Source organism: Phalacrocorax carbo, chromosome Z (assembly GCF_963921805.1).
Source record: "Phalacrocorax carbo chromosome Z, bPhaCar2.1, whole genome shotgun sequence".
NCBI lineage: Eukaryota > Metazoa > Chordata > Aves > Suliformes > Phalacrocoracidae > Phalacrocorax > Phalacrocorax carbo.
The window spans coordinates 52,597,103-52,617,711 of record NC_087548.1 but is presented as its reverse complement, the minus strand read 5'-3'; the positions used below and the strand labels follow the sequence as shown (position 1 = coordinate 52,617,711).

Sequence of the window (20,609 nt, the reverse complement as noted above, 5' to 3'; positions counted from 1 at the left end):
AGCTGTGTGTCACAGCCTGAGGTGGATAATGACAGAAGCATCACCACCAGCTGTGTATGCAACACATGTACACGTTCATACACTCCTGCAGGGAGAGGCATCTCTCACTTTCCCTTCGTACGGTAATGCAGCCTGCTGGCCCCTGCTCTGCTGCTGCTAAGAAACTGATGAAGCCAAGCTAACTGTAATAATGAGTTATGTTTTTTGCTACAAACATTACGCTGACAACGTGGCAGAGAAGAACTTCTCAAGGGATTACACAATAGTAAGATATTTGGGGTTTAATTATATTACAGTATTAAGTTAGCCTAATGTTAACGCCCTCTTTCGCAGAAAGACAGTCTTGGTTATGAAGAAAACGCACTGGGAGACGCCACACCTACTGACGGGAGAGGCTGCAAGGAGCTGGGGCAGGGGTCTCTTTTACCAGAACAGCTAGCTCAGCTTTAAAGGTGATTTGTAGCAGGGCTCTCCCTCACTGTCCGAGGAACACCAGGAGAGACAGAGGTTAATAACTCATCGAAGGCAAGCACTAGCTGCTGAAACCAGCACCGGCGGAGCTGGGCGCCATCCTGTCCCATCCACTGCACCAGCTCCTGCAAGTGACCTCCTGCGCTCCCCGCTCGTGCGCGGGGCATCGAAGCGAGGTGGAAACGGCAAGGCGGAAGAGACGGTGCAGGCTTCAGGAAACGCCGCCGAGCGCGTTACGGACGTCAGCCGCGGAGCCCGGATGACTCCGGCAGAGAACGCGCCCGAGCTCTGGCAGCGTGCGCGTCGCAAGGCTGGTCACGGTTCTGAAAAGCCACTCGGTCTTCAAGGAGCTCGTCCGAGGCGTGACCGCACACCGCTATCCGCTTCTTGGAGCCGGGGCCCGCCGGACAGACGGACACGCAGCCCCAGCGACCCGACACCGCCCGCTGCCGCCATGAAGGAGGAGGCTGCAGCCTTCGGGCCCCGCCGCCCCCGGAAAACACGCGCGTTATGCAGGAATGAACCCATAACAATAACTTATAAGCGCTGTATATCCCCGCACACACGCGAATATCACCTCCGCCGCCGCGCCCCGGCCGCCGCGCCTGCGCAGTGAGCCCGCCACACCGCGCCTGCGCATTACGGGCACCACCCCGCTAGCGCCTTTCCTCCCGCCAGCATGCGCACAGTGCACGCCCCGCCCACCGGCGGTGCGCGCCCCCTGCAGTCCCCGCCCCCCCGCCCGCCGCCGCCGCCGCCGCCGCCGCCGCCGCCCAGGGCGCGGAGCCTGAGCGCCGCCTCCACTGCGCCTGCGCCGGGCGGTGCGTGTGACAGGCGGGACGGGGCCGCGCGGCGCAGGGCGAGCCGTTGCTCCGCCCCCGTCTCCGCCTCCTCCTTTTCCTCCCGCTCTTCTTTCCAGACCGTCCCGCTGCGCTGTAGGGACGCTGGCGCGGGAAGGAGGTCGTGACGAGCTGACTCTATCTGCCGCCACTATGCAGATCACACTGAAAACTCTGCAACAGCAGACCTTCCGGATCGACATTGACCCGGAGGCGACGGTGCGGGCTGGTGTGGGGCGGGAGGGCCGCGCTCCCTCCCCGCTTGGGCTCCGGCCGCGCTCCCCGTGGCCGGAGGAGAGAGCGCGGCCCAGCCGCGGCCCTGGGGAGAGCTGGGGCTGGGAGGGGAATATCCCCAACCCCTTGGCGGGGGGGGCGAGGTGGGAGAGGGTGAGGACGGGCCCCTCGGCTGGGGGTGGAGAGGAGGCCTCTGTGGGGCTGGGGTTGTGCGTGGGGCGATGTGGTGACCGCCCGGGAGGAGTCTGGGGCTGCGCGTGTACAAGAGCTCCAGCGCGGGCGGGAGGGGGGCGGCCCGGCCCCCTTCGGGGGGCGCGAGCGGTCGTGGGGTGACCCTTTTTCCTTGGGGTCTCCCGCTGGGTGAGAGAGGCTGCTCATTGCTGGGGGGAGGGAGCTGGTGTGGCCAGTGCACCCCCCTCCCCCAGCGGGTGGTCTTTCCTCGTCGTTTTGGGGAAGAATGCCCAGAAAATGGGAGAAGAGTTCACGTCGCGCTCTGGAGAAGAGGAGCAAGAGGGCTGTAGGAAGCGAAACTTTTTCCTTTCAGGAATATACGTGCCCACACCCCCGGATTGGTGGGTGATGGGGCAAAGTAGTAATCTCTGTTGTTTGGCACAGGGAGTGTTGGGAGCCCGTCGTGGCCTCTTGGGGGGGGTAGCGCAGCAGCAGGAAAACGTGGTGCTTGCTCCCTACAGATTCCCGCCTAGAAAGGAAGTGTCGGGAGAGTTGTAGGGCTCCTCTCTGCAGGAGCGTGTACTGGAGAGGAGCTCGTGAGTAGTTGCTCTGACACTCTTTGGCAGATGTGTACTGTGATGAAGGTGAGCGCTTGTGGGGAGGCTTTATTGTTTTGCCTACAGTGTGAGCTGCAGTGATTAATCTGCGCTTATGAGTTGAGGGAGCATATGTGAGGTGCAGAACCTCACAGGTGCCTCCTGCAGAGCAAGCACTTGGGTGTGTGGTGATGTTTGTAGTAGAGCTTTTCTCCCCTATTGGCCGGTTGCAGTGACTCTGTATCTCTGTCTTTATATGACTGGGAGGAGGGAGAGGACGCAGTTTGGTTGCAGGTGAATGTTTTCTATTGGCACAGGGGAGTCTGCTGAAAAATCATCGGGGGAATGCAGTGTTCTGAGATGAGAGGAAGGGCCTTAAGTGAGTTTGCAGGGTTGGAAGTTGCCTTGTCACTTGCCTGAGCACAGATGGTTGCCTCTGATAGCCGAGTCCAGACATCCCTGTGGCCCTCTTCTGAAGGATTTGGGGAATTTAGCGTCTGAAGGTGTGTTTTCAGCAGCCTTTCGCATTACATCTGGGCAGAGAAACTCTGGAAACAGTGGAACATAGCATCTGCTTTTATAGGGTCTGATGGCTTACCGTCTTCTGCTTCTATCTTAAGGAAAATAAGGCACGACAGTTGAAGTTAGACTGAGAGTTCGTTTGGTGGAACAGTGTGGTAGAGGGAGATGGCAAATGTCTAGCTGAAGCATGTGTTAGAAACCTTCAAGGATTTAAAGCATTAGTCTTATTACTGAGAAAGGCTCTCTTGTCATCTTTTCTCAAGTTCTCTGTATTCAGTACAGTACTGGGAAGTAAAATCAAGGCGAGGACTGGAGAAGTGTTGCCAGTCAAAACCCTCACCAGCTTATGAGACAGCAAAATGTACTAGCCACAAGTTGGATTATGGGAAATTAGACTGCTCTCCCTGTTTATAAATGTAGTTGCTACAGTAGCTCAGTATCTGAAAGAAGAATGCTTCTCATGGGCATAATATTTTGGGTTTTGATTAGGAACAGGTGGTAAGATAAGGGAAGCGTGGGCAGGATTTGAGGAGAACTTTCTCTTAAAGTGAGCGGGGTACAGTCTTCATCTTACTAGCTGTGGAGGTAAAAACTGTATTTAAGTTTCCTTGGTCTACTTTTTAGAGAATTACAAATAAATACTTGTTTAAAGTGTTGTAAATCACAGAACTTAATAAAGAGAAGAACACTTTTGAGCTGTTGTTTAGATACCAAATCTGTTAAAATTGGAACACGCTTTGAAATGTAGTCTGTTAAGCAAGTGTTTGAAAATTCTCAGTCTGATTTTTGAAAACTACTAATTTTAGCTAAGTACACTGGTTTCTTAGATTAATTTTCTAGCATCTTGAAACATGCGTGTTTTGCGGAGTTCAGGAAACATTACTTTTAGTCTTTGAACTATATGTGTGTGTTTCTCTGCTAGGGGTAGGCTTGTTTACTTGGAGCTGTGCCCTATACTGTGACAAGGCCAAAAATCATGTAGTTGTGTTAGGCCCAGGAAACTTGTTGCTTCAATATTGGATTCTTGTTCTCTAAAATTGGTTTCTGGTTCTAGCAATTTCTCCCCCATTCTCAATACAAAACTAATGTGAAGAGATTTGATGTTACAATGCAAGGTAGTATTCTGACAAGAGTTTATGCTCATAACTGAAAGCTGTCAGTAATAGTAAGGAACACTTAAATAATTTGAAGCAACACACTTCATGATAACTAATTAGGCTTGTTACAGCTTTTACACAAGCAATAGATTTTTTTTTTCCCTGTTTAATCAGACAGTTGAATTTTAAAGTTCAAAACAAGCTTTTAGTAATGTGACTTTAGCTTTGGTTTAGTGTTGAAGTTTTGGCCCACTGAGTATTTTGACTGAATAAAAATGAGACTTGAAGCATGGAGTATTCTTGTTCGTGAAAGAGCTCGATGAAGATGTGAAATATTTTGACTGACTAAAAAAGTTGAAAAGATTTAGCTTTGGACGCTATTCTTTGGGAAGGCTTATTACCAAATGGAGAATTTTTTCAGGCATTGCTGTTTTTGTTAAGTTTTGGGGGAAGAAACGTCTGGAATGCGTGGGCATCAATGTGGTACTCATCATGCTCTGCAGAGGGGTGGATTTACCCATTGTAATCATTTTCATGTTCTGAGCGGGGCAGTTCAGTACCTGAGCATTCAGGCTTAACCAGGGTAAAGGAAGGGGTGCGTTTATCTACACAAGGTGCTTCTTGTGTTTGACTGTCTGTGAGAGAGCAAATATGGTAAGCCTTGTGTTTGGAGCAAATAATAAGACCTGTCTGAAACTCACACAGACCTATGGAGCCACATGTCTTGTCTGAGGTGACAGTGATGGCATTGTAGCCTTTTAAATCTAGCGCTTCTGTTGTTACCACTCTGTAGACATGAAATGGGCTTTTAAAAAAAAACACTCAACAAATGTTCGTAACTTTCTTTGAAAGTGAAATGCCAGTTGAAGGTAAGTCTGTCCCGTTTCTTTTTCAGCTTCCCTGTGTTGTTAACCAAACAAAGACAGTCAAATGCAGAGAAGTGCAAGGAATATTCAGGACGTCAGTAGTCTTCTGACCAGTCCCTTGTCACATAATATGGGCTTTCAGATCTCACAGTTCTGCCATGATGTTTGAACACCCAGGAAATGCCCACTTGTTTTAACACCATGTCAAACAGGACACTTAGTTGTGGAAGTTTGAACTTCTGTATGTTCTAGTGCGTCCTTAATATGTTTATGCTTTATTGTTAAACACTGAATGGGATTTTTGGATGCTAGTGTTATGCCCCTTTGGTGCTGGAAGCTCCTGGCTTTTAAGTTTTAGAAATTTAGGCTAGATACTAATCGAAGCTGTATTAAATACACATGAGGAGTGCGCTCCAGCAAAAATGAAGCAGGATCCAAAGGAAAAAAAGTGATCCAGATAAAACAGGTAGACTGCAGGGAAAAAGAGATACTGCTGTCATTTTTCAAATGACAATGTCATAGCAAAGAATTTGTATTTTCAGATTTGTAGGGGTTATAAAAAACATCTTGGCTTTGTAACAACAATGAGGTGGTACATATAAGGGAGGTACATTTTAATATGTACATGGCGGGTGTCTGTGATAAAATGACAAGCTGCTTTAATTCTCTTCAGAGAGTGCAGTGATAAATTTTGGAATTAGTGCAGACTTATCTGAGTGGTTAGAGTATGATTTGTGAACTCATAAGAAGGTGAATACTATTTGTGAACCCACAAAATTTTATTAGTCACATCTGTTTGTATCTATTCTGTATACTGAGAGCTATAATAAAGCATCTAATAAAAATGATGAGTATTGAAAGCCTAGGTAATTTTAAAGCATGCTTTGTGTCAATGCCTGTTCTGTCTGGGGCTAGGAAAGATGTGTGGAAACAAATAATGGATTTTTGTGAAAGGTTTCAATCATGTTTCTTAGAGCTCTCCTGGTAAACTGTGGCCTTCTGTTGGAAAAAGACCTCCTGATCTAGAAATATTAGTGAAGAATAAGGGTTAACACAATTCTATATATAAAGTGAATGAATTTTAAGTAGTAGTAGACATATCTCATTAAAAAGTGATATCTTTTTTTGTTAGAAGAAAATATAAAAGTAATAGGTTTAGTTTTGGTCACTTTAGTTTTGCTGAATTTGTATTTTGTTGTATCTCTCAGAAAAATTAACTTTAGAAGCAGTTCTGCAAGAGCCAGAGAATCTTACTGGGTCAAGTGGTAAGATCTGACTTGGAGGCTTGTAACCTATGAGTAAGTATGAACTTATTCTGACAACCTCCTTCCCAATGTGTTCCTGTGTAGCTAATCCTGCAGCAGTTGCAGATAAGAGGATTGTTTTCATATTTCCCTGAGCGCTTATCAACTTGGTGGTTAGAAGAAAAGCGCTCTCGTGATCCTGTTCAAAATTCAGAAACTTCTAGACTCAGGATGTCTTTCTGTCTCAAGTCTTAGTGTTTTTCTCTAATTCTTTTTTAATTTTACAGCAGGTATCTTTCTCCTCTTCTAGAGGATTGTTGTTACGTTGTTCTTGCATCTCCTAGGTCTTTACTGGTGAGTCTATGAACTCGCATGGTCAGAGGAGGTGTGAATTTTAAGGGCTTGTACTTGCTGCTTGAGGTTTGATAGATGACTCTGCAAAAATGGTAGATTTTAAGATTACCAGAATAAGAGTATGAGGGAGTATTTTCTTTTTCTCATTGTTTTAATACTTTCTTTGCAGACTGTAGCATTTTCAAATTATGTTCTCTGATAATTCATGTTCATTTTATAAACTGGGCTTTTTACTAGTGTTTTTCTTTGGGAGCTAGTCTTTTTCCCTGTTACCTGGCTAGATTTAGAATTTTTAAGCAAGAGAAGTCGTTCTAATTCTTAGCTGAAGAAGGCTAGGCTTTCACATATTCAGGAATATTTTCCTTAAGTTCTAGTGAGTGTTCTAATAAAATTTACGAAGAACTGTGGGGAGGTTGAGACATTCTTTAAAACTTAATAAAGGAAAGGTTAAGATAGCATAAATTATGAATACAACTAATTTTATTCCTATTAGAATATGTTTCTACGTGTTAGTCATTTTTCCAGTGCATTGGCTCTATGACCATAAAAGAATGTAAGCTTTCTCCTTAAAATAAGTCTTGTGAGTTCATAGGGAGCACTCAGAGCTGTCAATGGCTGCATCTTTTCTGCTTTTTTCGAAAGGTGCAGATAGCTGCTTTTTTTTCTGTTGCTTAGACCTCTGCTTTACATTGAAGTGTATGTGTTCATGTGTCAGTACAAACCTGCATGTATGTACCTCTTTTTGTCACTGTTTAGCATTGGAAAACTGGCCCTAGTGTCTCCTCCTCTAAACAGGGCTTAATCAATTTTGAAATGCAGGGTAGAAGTGTGCAGAGGCCAATTTTGAGCTCAGAAATTAATTTTGTTGATCTCTGGGCAGTGTATAAGAGCAGCTGCTAGACTGATAAACTTCACCTAGGTGTAGATAGAAGGAAATTAGAAAGGCAGAGGTAATTGCTCAGGAAGTAAATGTCAGAGCTAAATTTGTATTTGTACCTTGCCAATTCCAGGCTATTTATCTTCCAGACCATGCTGCTTGTGTATTTGTATACAAACTTCAGCACAGTAAATGCAAATAGTAAATATAAAAGTTTATGAATGCTTAACACAGCCTGTGAGGCTGTGAGGAAAAATTTTAAATACTGCCTTTAGATGAGTACAAATGGGTTTTTTTTCTAGTCACTCACTAACCTCATAAACCTGACTGGATTCACATGACTCTTTCCCTCCTATGGTTCTTCTCAGTTACTGTATCTGTTATGCCTTTGGGACCAGAAGTAGGGCAGTAATCTGTTCATGCAACCAACTGCCAAGGTGGTCTCCTGGCTCAATGAGAGTGTCCTGTTTAGGAAGACAATGTCAGAGATGACTGTAAATGTAGGTTTGTGCCAGCAAAATCCACTTTTATTGTCTGTAGAAGGAAGTATCTAGAACCAAATATGTTCTTCTCATAGAAAATATAGTAAAGCTACTATAAGGTTGTGAGCTAAGTAGCTTTTTATCCTCTGGACATTTCAGTAGTAGGCAAAATATATGCCATTAACCTGTTGCTGATCGTGGAGTTTGATTAAAGGTAGCAAAACCTGTTGCACTGGTCAGTTTGTTGCTTCATTAGCTGGTTTATTGTCTGATACCGCTGCATCACCCTAACCTGACTTTGTGCAGTGTCTATGTGGCAGTATAAGGTGTGGTAAGTATGTTTTCAAGGGCAGTAGGAGGGAAAACTTGGGAATATTAAGCCTATATTCTAAACAGAAGCATTTAGACAAGCATGTCTTCCCTCAGGGAGGAGGAGGAGGAGAGCAAAGCCCTTTGGACTGAAAACTTTTGTGCTTGTCCAAATGATGACTTTTCCCAAAGTCCAGGAGAAACCTGTTAGTCTATTACAGTAAAGACAGTGATTGGTGGAGAATCAGAAAATAGATTTTAAAAACCCTTCTGCTTGCAGTTTCTTCTCAAAAAGAGAAACAGTTCAACTGTAGGTAGGTTGGTAGTGAAGTCCTTTTGGAGTTAGCCTTAGGATCCATCTGTTCATAGCCCTTCTACTAATTTGATAAGGACTTGATGATATTGAGCACAAGTCAACAGAAATGTGACGGAATTGAAGAACACAGAGTTTAATGTGTGTACTTGGCTGCCTGATTGGGGTTCAGTCTTTTGGAAACAGGTGTCAAAGGAGCAGCATAGATTAATGATTTGGATTCACTGCAAGATGAAGCCTCGAAGCTCATAGATCCTGGAACTTCCAGTAGAAGTAGTGACACCGCTCTACTATGTGTGTGCCAGCCACGTGTTCCCGAGAGGAATGAAGTTCCACCAGAGCAGGTGGAGGAAAGAGGTGCTGGGAGGGTATGGAAGACTGAGACTCTCACATGAAAGCTAACTGAAGGGTCCTGGCTAGCTTAGCTCACAAGCTGGGAGAAAGATTTGATAATGCTGTATAAATATTTGACAGGGGTAAGCACCATGGTAGGTGGAAAGGCTATTCATGTGTGAATTATAACATCATCATAAAAACTAGTAAGTATTAATAGTCTGTGAAGTAATAATTTGGGCTGGAAATTAGGAAAAGGCTTCCAATGTCAGAATAAACTTTGTAGCAGCCTCGTGGTAGAAGTAGCAAACGATCTTGCATGTGTTTAGGTGAAGGTGGATCAGATTCCTGATGAAGATTGTGGTGTGGAAGGTGGGTATGTGGCTTGATGTTGGAAGGGGTCCTTTTTAGTTTTATTTTCAGTTTTGCTATAGATCTGAAGAAGTTAAGAAGTTTTATCTTGCCTGTGTTGTACAGGCTGTGTGATTATAGATTAACATTGATGGAAGTATACTGTTCAGTTTTTTATTAGGAATTACGAAATGAGCCTTTGAATCAACTGATTTTTTTTTTTTCCCTCTTCTGTTTTAGCATAGTGTACGAGGTAGGAGAAATGGAAATTGCTGTGTGAGAGGGAAAGGAGGGAGCTTGCTCAGTGTACTGAGCTATGTATTTGCCTAGGTGGAACCCAGCGTGCCCCTCTTGCTTAGCTGGCTAAAGTAGCTGTAGGGAGCAACTGGGCAACTTAGCACTAGCAGTTTCATGTAACCTATTTTTAGAATGCCCAGCTGGGATGCAGTTAGAGGGACTGGTAGTTCCTTGGAAGACCTCAGTTAGGATCAATCAGCTCTGACTCTTAATTGAACAGATTGCATGGCATCTATTCTTGAGGACATTGTGTTCAGTACAGTCTTTGAATAGTAGGGAGAGTTTTGCATCTAAATTCAAAGAGGGCAGAATAAAATCATCTTGTAAGTTGCCCTCTGTAGTGTGTCAGTGTGCTGTTTCTGAATCTTTAGGGTGTTTGCAGATTAACTGATGCTCATTAAAGGTGTTGTCTTGAAGTATGGGTTCTGTTTATTCTGCTGTGAAATTTAGTAGGGCAAAACAGAAATGGGATTCTCTGAGGACTGAAATATATTTTGGACTCTGATCAGGTGGAGTAAAGCTAGGTAGCCTTGAGGTTTGGTTTATGGATCTGTATTCTTGAGAAAAATAAGTCAAAGTTATGGATGCAAAGGTTGACTCTATCTTAAACCTGCTTTATAAGTTGGACAGATCAGTGCGCTGGGTGTACTTTCCTGAAATCAATTTTCACTTAATAAGCCCTAACTGATGGTGATGCTGAAGTCTAAATTGTCAGCAACCTAATTCGCTAGAGGCCAAGTTTAGAATCTTGCTCACTGTACCACTAGCTAGAAGGTGCATCTGGCTTTCTGAAGAGCAGTGAGAGATCTGCTTTTTTCCTTGAAAAAGGAGTGTTTACAGTTTAAATGTAAATGAAGATGATTAAGACTACGGTGTCTGATGACACACAGGTTGTTTAGGGAGTGCTCTTACCTATTCTTTTCTGTGGGCAGAATTAAGGGTGCGAGTGTCGTCTTGTTAGGGGTTGCTAAATCTTCAGTCACTCCAGTCAGAACTACAAGAGGAAATTTTACGCCACTAGCATGTTGCTGTTAAATTGGATGTATCTGATGTTATCTATTCCCTTTTTGTTCTGAGAATTAGTATTGTGTCCTCTGCAAATGAAGTTTCTGGCCTCTTAAGCTAGGTAGTGATGCAAGCCAAAAGAACAGGCAGTCGTTGTTTATAAAAACTTATTTTAGCCTGAGTGTTTCTTGAACTTCTGCCTCTAGTAGGAGGATGCAGCAGTCTGCAGCTGACTGTCTTCTCTTGAAGATTCAAGCTATAGTAGTTAAGAGTGGGCTTAAGTAGAAGTCCTTTTTGTTTGCTGCTTTGAGTAAGTCTGATTGCTTAAGTGAAGTCATTTGAGGTGACAGATTCCCTTCTGTAAACTATGTTTTATACAGAACAGGTTAAAAATGTTCTGAAATATATTTTCTGGAAGTTACTTGACTATTTTCTGTTTTTTTTTTTAGTTTTGTAGGAATAACATGAACTTCACAGAATTTTTAATTAATATTTTGGAGCTTGTGATGTGTTAAGTTACTGTCAATCACCATAACACATTAGAGATCTTTGGCAAAAGTTCACAGTAGGGTGAACGTCTATTTAAATGAGAGGCCTATCTTAACAATCTTTGCCTTTGCAAATGGTGCTGTGTCTGTGGATATAGTTAGCAAAATACTGTAAATTAGCTGAGCTGTGTTAAGCTTAAATTTGTTTTAGATTTTTGTAAACTGTCAGCTGGATAACAAATTACTTCAGTTCCCAGAGATTTATTATTTATATGGGTTCTACAGATATAATGTATGCATCTATATATGTAATATATTATTATATATAAAACATAAAATATAATATCTATTATACTCAACAGTATATGATCTGTTCTTAAACTGATTGACGTGTATGGCAAGTACAGAGAATAAAGACGACCAGTACTGAAAACTGTAACGGCCTTTTCTCTTCAACATCTCCAGTTTTTTGGAGTTCCTTTAAGAAGCTAGTCATGGCCGCTGTATTGGCAGGCTTTAGCCAAAGATTGTCTGTTCTTTGAGGAGCAAATGTGTAGTTTGTTCCTGTGTTCAGTATCACTGTGGTTCGTGACACCTGGCTGTGGAGGACCTCTAGGCATGCCTGGGACTAAGGCTGTGCAGCTGGAGTCAGGAGTAGGATCCAAAGGGAGATTTTGGACTGTGGAAGGGGATTCTGAAGATGAATTGCAGCCTCTTGAACATCCGTGAGGTTGAGACTGCCTGTGGCTGCTGAGTTAGTTTTCCAGGGTGTAATCTTGCAGAACCTGAGGGTTCATGCTCAGGGTAGGAGCCTAGCAGGCAGTATGTGCAGTACTCCTACTGGAGCTTTTGTATTAATAGTGTATATAGGATAACAGTAACTCATAGGTAGGTTAACATTAACTCCTACTCTATATAGGTCAGCAGAAGCTGTGTGTAGAAGTTGAATTCAGCCTCACCCTAAAGTGTAAACCTCATGATGTTGTAACAGGACTTACCTTTGCACCTTGGGCACTGTCTTTTTTGAGGAACAGATATTTTAAGGATCCATGAGGACGCTGAGTATTTAGCATTGCTACTGTGGAGATACTTCAACTGACTGACTTCTCAGAAGAAGCATTGGTAGTAGAACTACAGGTATCACTTTAATTAGTGCTGGCTGCAACTCAAATGGAGCACTGGTTACAATACTGGACCAACAGAGATCCGCTTTGTCCCATACATGGTCATATCAAAGAACAGGGAAGTCGAGGGGTGGTTGCGTTAATTCATTCACCATTTAAAAAACCCAACGTGTCTAACTTGTGTGAAAACCCAGTGGGGAGCAGAGATTAACTGTATACTTTTGAGGTCTGAATATGAGGTAGCACCACCCTGCAGTGCAGCAGTACCAGATGTGCTGGAACTACAGTATAAACTTGAAGCTGAGGGGAGCTGCTCTGGAGCCAGCTGTGACTGTAGTGGAGCAGCAGATCATGGTGCACGGGGGGTGTTCATGAGGCAGGGGAGTGCCAGAGCAGCAGAGAGAGTCTCCAGAAGCTGGGAGATTCTGCTGAGGCTTGGGCATTACCAGAACAACAGCAGCCACCCCACACTTATAAAGCAGCCTGGGGAGTGCTAGCGACCAGGGCAAACAGTGTGGCGTGTCAGTTTGCGCAGCTGTTAATGACAAGATTTTCATGTGCTTAGCTGGTTAAATAGCTAGGTGTATGCATCTTAGTTGAAATGAAACAAGCTTATGTATATTCAGGAAAAAGCTTCAGAAGGTGGGATTAGTTTGTTGTAATAAGTTCATAACATATTGGTTGTTCTTGTTTTACATATATTGGGAGCATCTGTCAGGAAACAAGAAGAATGAATGTTTGTATACAGGCAGTTTGCCCTAAAACACGATTTCAAATGTATCAGTACAGAAATACTTCTACGGGATCATCCTTTATTTCAGGATGGTGTTACACAGTATTTCTGGAGACTACAGGCATTCTGATGCATGACAACTCAGTGTCATTTGAGCTGTTGTATGTGGTGCTCTGAAAGTATGGACTATATGTCAGTGGTCTGTGTAAGCAAGTAAATCGGGCAAAATGCTTTCACGTGTAGGCTTAAAATTGCTACACAAAGGTCAAAAAATGACAGGAGGGGAAAGAACTGAAAATTACTCCTGTAAAATTAACAACTGGACAGTTCGCACAAGTCTTTGCATATCAAGGCTTCAAGTCATTCCAGTGGGTTAAATCTCATGTCATGGTGACCTTACCAAAAAAAAAAAGAAAAACCAAAAAAACCCTGCACAGGCATTCCCTGAAGACTCATTATGATGAAGAAATCCATCAGCTGTGGATAGCATGTATACCTCCTGCATTCAGAGAAGGGTCAGGGAGGGGAAATAGGACAGTAGATAAAAGCATTTTTTGCCCAAATTTCTCAAATTTTCACTCTGTTGTAAACTCGTAAAATCTTATGGACAGATACTGAATTTGATTAAGCATGAGAGTTTTTTTGGGAAGGGAACATGTTGCTCTGCAAGTGGTTACAGGGACATGTTTGGAAGACTGATGTACTTGTCATAATCAAGATATGACTGAAAACTACTTTTAGTATATAAAACTTAGAACAAAGTGTACTTATTTAGGTTTGTATTATGAAAATTTTTTCATTAAGACTGTTTCTGTGTTTTAGGTGAAGGCACTGAAAGAGAAGATTGAATCTGAACGGGGGAAAGATGCATTTCCAGTAGCTGGCCAAAAACTAATTTATGCAGGTAATGCATATTCTGAAGATACTGTATCCAAATCTACCTTATTTTTTATGTTCTTCTTTGACTTTGGTGTGAAAGTTAAGTCTCCTGAAGATCATAAGTACTGAGGTGCGAACAGGTTAAAAAAAACCAAACACAAAACCAAACCAACAACAAACCACATTGTCAAAGGGAACTCTTAATTTTGAACTAGAATTTTTCAGGTTTTAAGACATGTGCCTGGTTTTATCTTTGCTCTGATAGCATGATATGCTAACAGCTTTAGTCCTGGGTGGGATGAAGCAGAAATAGCATTTTTTGCATGAAATCAGTGTTTAAGCAGATCATATCTCATCTGGGTTGTTTCTCATCTTTTGTTTAGTTTATGCTGTGTATAGCTGAAGTGTTCCTTGTATACCTCAGAGAATTAAAAATTAGATTATATCTTTTGTATTAACAGAAGAAACCCATCACCAAATCCTTGCTGTACAAAAGTACTTTCAATACTTTTAAGCTCTATCATTAGAAATGTGTTACATGCTAGCAAAAAACAGGCTAATAAAGACATGAGTTACTTTATTTGAACAAATATAGTTCAAAAAATTTTTTGGCAATTTTCTTAAAACCGTTTTCTACCTGTCTGATCTATTCTGGCACTAATACACAGATCTAGTGTTTTGTTCCTGCTTCATGTCAGAACTTAAAAAGTTCTATTCCAGTACTCCCTCTAGTGCTTTTTCTTCTCAAACCATGCTTGAAATAAACTTTGGTCTTTTTACTTCTTCAGTGTACTGCTTTGTAAACAGTATTGGTTTTCCACTTCTAATAAGTTAATAACCTAAAACCACTGATCCCAATAGAAAGATGCTAATGGAAGAGAAGTCAGGAGTCTTTCTGTGTTTGTATGGACTCCTCAGGACTATGTCTCTTAGCAAATTTTATGTCCCTGGTACTTCAGTGAAGGGAATGCACATCAAGAGCATGAAGCTAAAAGTCACATGTATCATGAGGAAATATGAACAAGGCAGAAGGCCTTATGCAATATATATAATTGCATGTACGCTTCATATTATGATTCTGTGATTAAAAGAAATCAAGGGTTCCATAAGAGTATATGTTGTGACTTGAGTATTTTCAGAAGCCAGAATTTATCTGCAGCATTGTATAATCCTTACAAGCAGTAGGAAATGTGTGAAATAAGATTTAGAATAGAAGACCATCCAAAGATAGGTTGTATTTTTGTCTTGGACAAGAGATACAAGAAGGGTGTATTGATGACATTTTTACTTTGATTAAAATGAGCTTTAGAATTTTCATAGTTTGGTAAAGCAAAGTGATATTCCAGCTGAAACTGATGAAAAGTATACCATCTGTTATTAAAAAAGCTTGCAATTTGTTTTTTTTAAAAAGGTTATGCTAATCAGTGGTGAGGTAGATCTGTTGTGTTGTCACCTGTATTAGAAACCCTGAGTGTGGTGTACCCTAAGAAAATATGATGTCTGCATATATACGTTGTGCAAGCTCCTTCCCCAAAGTGCCGATAAACCAGAAAATTGTAAGTAAACCTGTGTAGGTTCTGAGTCAGATGCTGCACCATCTGCTACAGGTATTACCACTACTACAGTGTGTGTAATATGTTCTCGAGTATTTGACCTGCAAGAGTGGTGGAACTAGTAGAGAGTAGGACGGAGCCACCTTGTTTGTGTTCCAAGTGTCATAATTGATTTCCTTGCAATCATCAGGGTAAGGATGTGTCCTGCTAATTACAGTGAAGCAGTGTGTTCCACTAGCACTGAGAATGGTTATGAAAATGTGTATTTTTCTCTTGAAATAGGGAAGCGGTTGTTGACACATCTTCAGAAAATGAATCAGTTAAAATAAAAAAATATTTCCTGAAAATTTTGTAGTAGAAGCAGCTGCTATAAAACTCACAGAAATACAGACTTAATTTTCCTTTTTTTGTGGTACTGCCTCTAAATCAGCTTATCCTAAAAAAAAAAAACCAAAACAACTAAAACCTGTAGTTTAATGTGTTTCTGAGTTTTTGTGGACGGTAAGGCAAATCTACTTTGCCACAGTACTATTGCTGCTTATGAGACATGAAACGTGGTAGTATAACAAAGGTTTCTGGTTTTGTCTGATCATTTTTTTTTAATGCTTCTGTCAAGTAGCAGGATATGGAATAGTTCTAGCTTTTTCGAATGCTTTAGCCTTCTTTTAAGAGCAAGTTGTTACAGTTAAAAAATTGCAAAATTATCTAATGCAGATAGTCTGTGTCAGGGAACTGTAGATAATTTAGTACATCTGAAGGGCAACAGAAGAGAAGATAAGCAGGTAGGAGTTTTCTTACTGTGTTTAGAGTGTAAGCAGGCATAAGTTATTCAGTTAAGCTTATTGTATGCCAAAGCCTTTCCTCCATATTACTTGTATCTGTGTTATAGGTCCAATAAATCTTTCTTAATGCTTCTGTTTTAAAATATTTGAAGCACCTTCAACACTTAAGGCCACGGCCTTCAAGCTAACTAGTACTGTGGACATCATAGGAGGAAAGTTACTTGTAGGTCTGCTGCCAAAGGTTCATAACCAAAACACTTTTTGTAGAGGTTTTAGTGTTTATAAATCTACATAAAATGTGGTTGTATGGGGTTTTTTGAACTGTGTTTATATGAGGGAATCCCCAAATAATCTAAAGGTCTGTTACATGACTTCTTAATTTGTTTCATTTGCCAGGTAAAATCCTTAATGATGATACTGCTCTTAAAGAATACAAAATAGATGAGAAGAACTTCGTGGTGGTTATGGTTACAAAAGTGAGTAGTCATTATTTTTGAAAAGGAAATTGCATTCATTTCGTTTTTTCATTGTGACAAGTGATTTTATATGCCTTTCCTTAAAACTAGTGGAATTTGATCATGTGAAAGTTTTGGTCAAGAGTAAAAATGATTGCGCAAATAGGTATGAAATACTGCTTCACGCTCCTAGTTTGCCTACACTGATTTTTCTTGCTGTTCTGTGCCGAATGCTTACATCAAAGAAAAAAAATTGCCAGTGGCTGATTTTACTCTTCTTTCTTGTCTCTGTGTCACTTTTCCAATGATACTAAAAGGAGAAAGGGAACCTATATAGTTTGTTACTAAATCCTCTGTACAGACTCCTCCAGTTTTGCCATGTTTCATGGCTGTTTCTTTTGCCAAGCTCAACAGCTTAAATCAGTAGAGAAAGGATACATATGCCAATCAACAAACCTGTGAGTTCTGAATGTCTGCAATGGCAAGTTTAAAGACACTCTGACAGGTATTTGAAGTGTCTCTCCTTATAACCACTTACCAGACTGCTTCCAGGAGTCAAGCTACTGATTTTCTAGGCATTCCAGGCCCTGGGTTCTCAATAAAACTGGCTACATCTCTGTCTTGAGGTGTGAACTTAACTTTGGAGTTAGAGGTCCTCCTGACAAAGAAAACCTTTATTCAGTTGCCCTTCACTTCGAACCGGTATTGGCTCATTAGATTCTCTGAACGTAACTGTGACGGCTGTCTTCCTGAACAAATGGTGTTCTAGTCTGTGGTTTGCCTGGAGAAAGGCATTTATCAGTACAAGAAAACAGGTGCAGATGGGATTTCAGAGTACAGCTTTCATTCTGTTTATAGCAGAAGAAACACAGACCTCAATGAAGAACTGCTAAATGCAATACCTTATTATAATAAAGGATCTGTGTTTCCGAGTTGGGCATTTCTTCAGTGTTGCAGTCTTTTTGCAAAGTGTTTAAGCTCAGTTTCCCTTTTGTTGATTCTTTTCTGGATAAGACATGCCCTGTCACTTAAGCACAACTGCTGACTTTATCTGACGTTCAGATGTGTTTCAGTGTTTTCCTTTGGATGCTTCCTAAAATGTTTTCTTGTGCCGACCACGTTGAAAGCTATTCATTCTCAGCCTTTCCTTTCCGACAAAAAGAGGAAGTACATTTTTCCTAGTTTAAGCAAACGTTGTCTGAAAGTGATTCACCTTGAATAAGTAGTTGTGTTGTGTTAAATTTCATCTGTTTCTCTTGGTAAGGTAGAGATGGAGGTCAGCATTGTCAATCCTTAAGGATATTTGTAGGTGAGGGACTACAGAGATACAGCTTTCAGAAGTGTAATTCTGTACCTTAGCTGGAAGTTTCATGCATTCAGAAAAGTGTAATTTCTTATAATGGAATTAATACTACATCCAAGCAAAAATCATGTTTCCATTAGAGATGTGAAGATTAAATCACAACTATAGGCAAGTGTTACCCACTCTAAGTTTGTTGCTGTAGATTTGGTAGTCCTTGATTCTGCTGCATTTTTGGTGCTCACTACAGAGGTCAAGTGAAATGTTATTTATGTAGTGCTTTGAATGTAAAGAGTTCATAAGCAAAACTTGTTGCAAGTTAAGTTTAAATTTTTTAGCATCTAATTTTCCAGCAAATAGCATTCACAATGAAATGTGATTTTTGTCTTTATCATTTTTTTCCAGATTTGAGTGGTGGGAAAACCTTTTGCTTGTCAGATGTCTTTTGACAAATGTTTTAGTTTCTTCTGAATAATGTACTTCTGTAAAACACAAGGTTTTCATCTTTAGAGTATTACAGTCTATAAATATTTAGAACTTATCCTTGCGTTCCACTTCATACTCAAATAGTCTGACTGCTTAAGTGTCTAAATAAGTACTAAAAGGTGTTATAGATTTGATGTCTTCCAGTGTCTTAATGTTATGCCTGATGTTGAGGCAAATGATCTTAACAGAACTTAATGAATGTGTTGACTATAGAAGGCATGGGTTTAGGAGCTTTGTGTTTGGTCTGAATTCTGTTGTCCTCCTATAGCCCAAAGCAGCAGCTGGAGTGACTCAGCAGTCAAATGCTACTACTGCTATTAGCTCGACAACTGCAGCTCCCACACCAGTCACTACACCAGGCCCTGCTGCTGCTTCTGTGACAGCTCTTGACCCTTCACCGCCAGCATCAGATGCAGCTGCTTTTGAATCTGCACCTGTGGGTGCTTCTGAAGAAGAGATGCCAGTAGAAACCCCACCTGAGGCACCAGCTGCTGTTGGCCCATCAACTGACAGGTATGAAAGAGCCTCCAAAAATGGCTTCCCTGTCCACTTCTATTGCTTCTAGTTTTGATTTTAAGTTGAATTTTCCATTACAGCATTAGTCCAATAACTTTCTGTTCTACATAACTTTTCTTCTTTCTTAACTGTAACTTCAGTCTCTGGCTCAAGTATAACATTACTGACAGTAAGAAGTGCTCCTCCCCACTTACACCTTCTCCTGTGGGAAGTGTGGTCTAAACCTGTGGAGTGGAGTTAAATGATGCAGGACTTGTGCTTCCATTAGGCATTTTGGAGTTACTGTGGCACAAGCTTCTTTTCAGACTGAGGATCTTCACCTGCGGGGGATCTACTGTTCACAAAGCTTTTAAAGGCTTCAGAGGGATGTGTCCTGTCCTGTTCATAGACCTCTGATTGTGTTTTGATTCATGTTGGTTAGATTTGAACCGTAAGTTTTTAATACTGTAAGAGTCTCTTTATTTCTGGAAAGAGCTTTTTCTTCCAAAATATAGGATATAGTATTGCTCTTAATCATGTAATGTTTTAAAACTACAAGCTTATTTGTTCTGAATGCTTCTTGGCCCATCTGCACATAGTTGTGGGAGTTGAGATAGCTTTTAACCTCAATCTCTATATTTCAGAAAATCGAATGGAAGGTAGAGGTCTCATCCCTGTTGTGTACTGTGCCCTTTTTTGCTCACTTTAAGTTGATTAAGTATTGCATGGAATAAAAATGTTAACTGTAATTTAATGGCCCTTGAAGTGCTGCATAACATCAAGTCTTCATTTTTCATACACTGGTTTTCAATTATTTATGTGTTATTTATGGGAATACTTGTGCACAAGACAGTAATTATTGAAGTGGTTGTACTTAAACACCGTCAAATATTGATTTGATGATAAGAAAGCAAAATGTACAATTGCCTAATATATTGAAAATATCATCAGATTGGTTGCACTAATACCCTAATTGATGATTTAATTTTTCAATTCTGAGAAATTGACATATTTTAAAAATGGAATATATATGAAGCTTCATTTATCAGTCAGATAACATAGAATTTTTTTAATGTTAGTAGGTGGGGTTTTTTGCTGCTCAATTTGTCCAGTAGGTTAAAAGATTAGATTAAGTCTTTAATACTGAAACAGTGCTTTCCAGGTTTTCCATGGACAGATTACTGTTGTAAAACCACAGTAAGGGAGCTTCAGTTTACATACTTAACAGGAAGCAAGAAAATAATTTAGCAAACACATTGTAGTTACCACCTGCCTTGATTTCAGTGAGTACTGCTTGTTACTGATTTACTTAGAAGTTGAATAAGGCTGGTGAAGATTTATTGAGCCATGGCCAGGCAAGCTGGTGTCCTGTTTCGCCTTTGATCTTTTAGTTGTAAATCTTAGTGATAGTGATAGATACTAGTGAAGCATTCTTGTTGGAACAAATTTTTTTGTTTGCTTTTAATACATAAAAAAATTGCATCTCTGTAAATGCCTTGTTAAATTTTTAGTGGCATCTTCTGAAAACTGATTCAGATTAATCTGATGATCTTTACTTGCTGATAGGAGTTGCTGACTCTAGTAGCCTGTTAGATGCGAGGCTGCTGCAGCTCCATGTCCCCAGGTCTATCAAGTATCAAGATTGAACATGTATTCCCAGTACATACACACACTATGTATATACCTATATATATAAAAACACAGGTCAACATAGGCAGGAAAAAGCCAGCACTCTAGCAACCATACAACATCAGCAGTTGCATCCTGTTCCCCTCTGGCTACTCAGGGCAAAGCCCACTAGTGCAAAATACATATATATGAACATACAAATCAACAATACAAATTTTTCCAGTAGCTGGCCTTAGACAGTCTATTCTGATAGCTGGCCCCTAGATCTCCCAGTCTCCCAAGTTTTTGGTGCCTGGGCACAACACTGCCTAAGTCCTGCAACCC

The 20,609-nt window shown here is 41.1% G+C and overlaps 1 protein-coding gene across 1 annotated transcript in view; it reads left to right on the top strand.

Annotated features, from left to right (window-relative positions):
- The first annotated feature begins 1,351 nt into the window (after window positions 1–1,351).
- The window catches only part of RAD23B (RAD23 homolog B, nucleotide excision repair protein), a 34,558-nt gene continuing 15,300 nt past the window's right edge, over window positions 1,352–20,609 (top strand). The window contains exons 1-4 of the mRNA XM_064439272.1: window positions 1,352–1,529; window positions 13,529–13,610; window positions 16,317–16,396; window positions 18,430–18,674. Coding sequence (XP_064295342.1) covers window positions 1,464–1,529; window positions 13,529–13,610; window positions 16,317–16,396; window positions 18,430–18,674 — 473 coding nt within the window. The 5' untranslated portion in view covers window positions 1,352–1,463. The remainder of the gene's footprint in view (window positions 1,530–13,528; window positions 13,611–16,316; window positions 16,397–18,429; window positions 18,675–20,609) is intronic.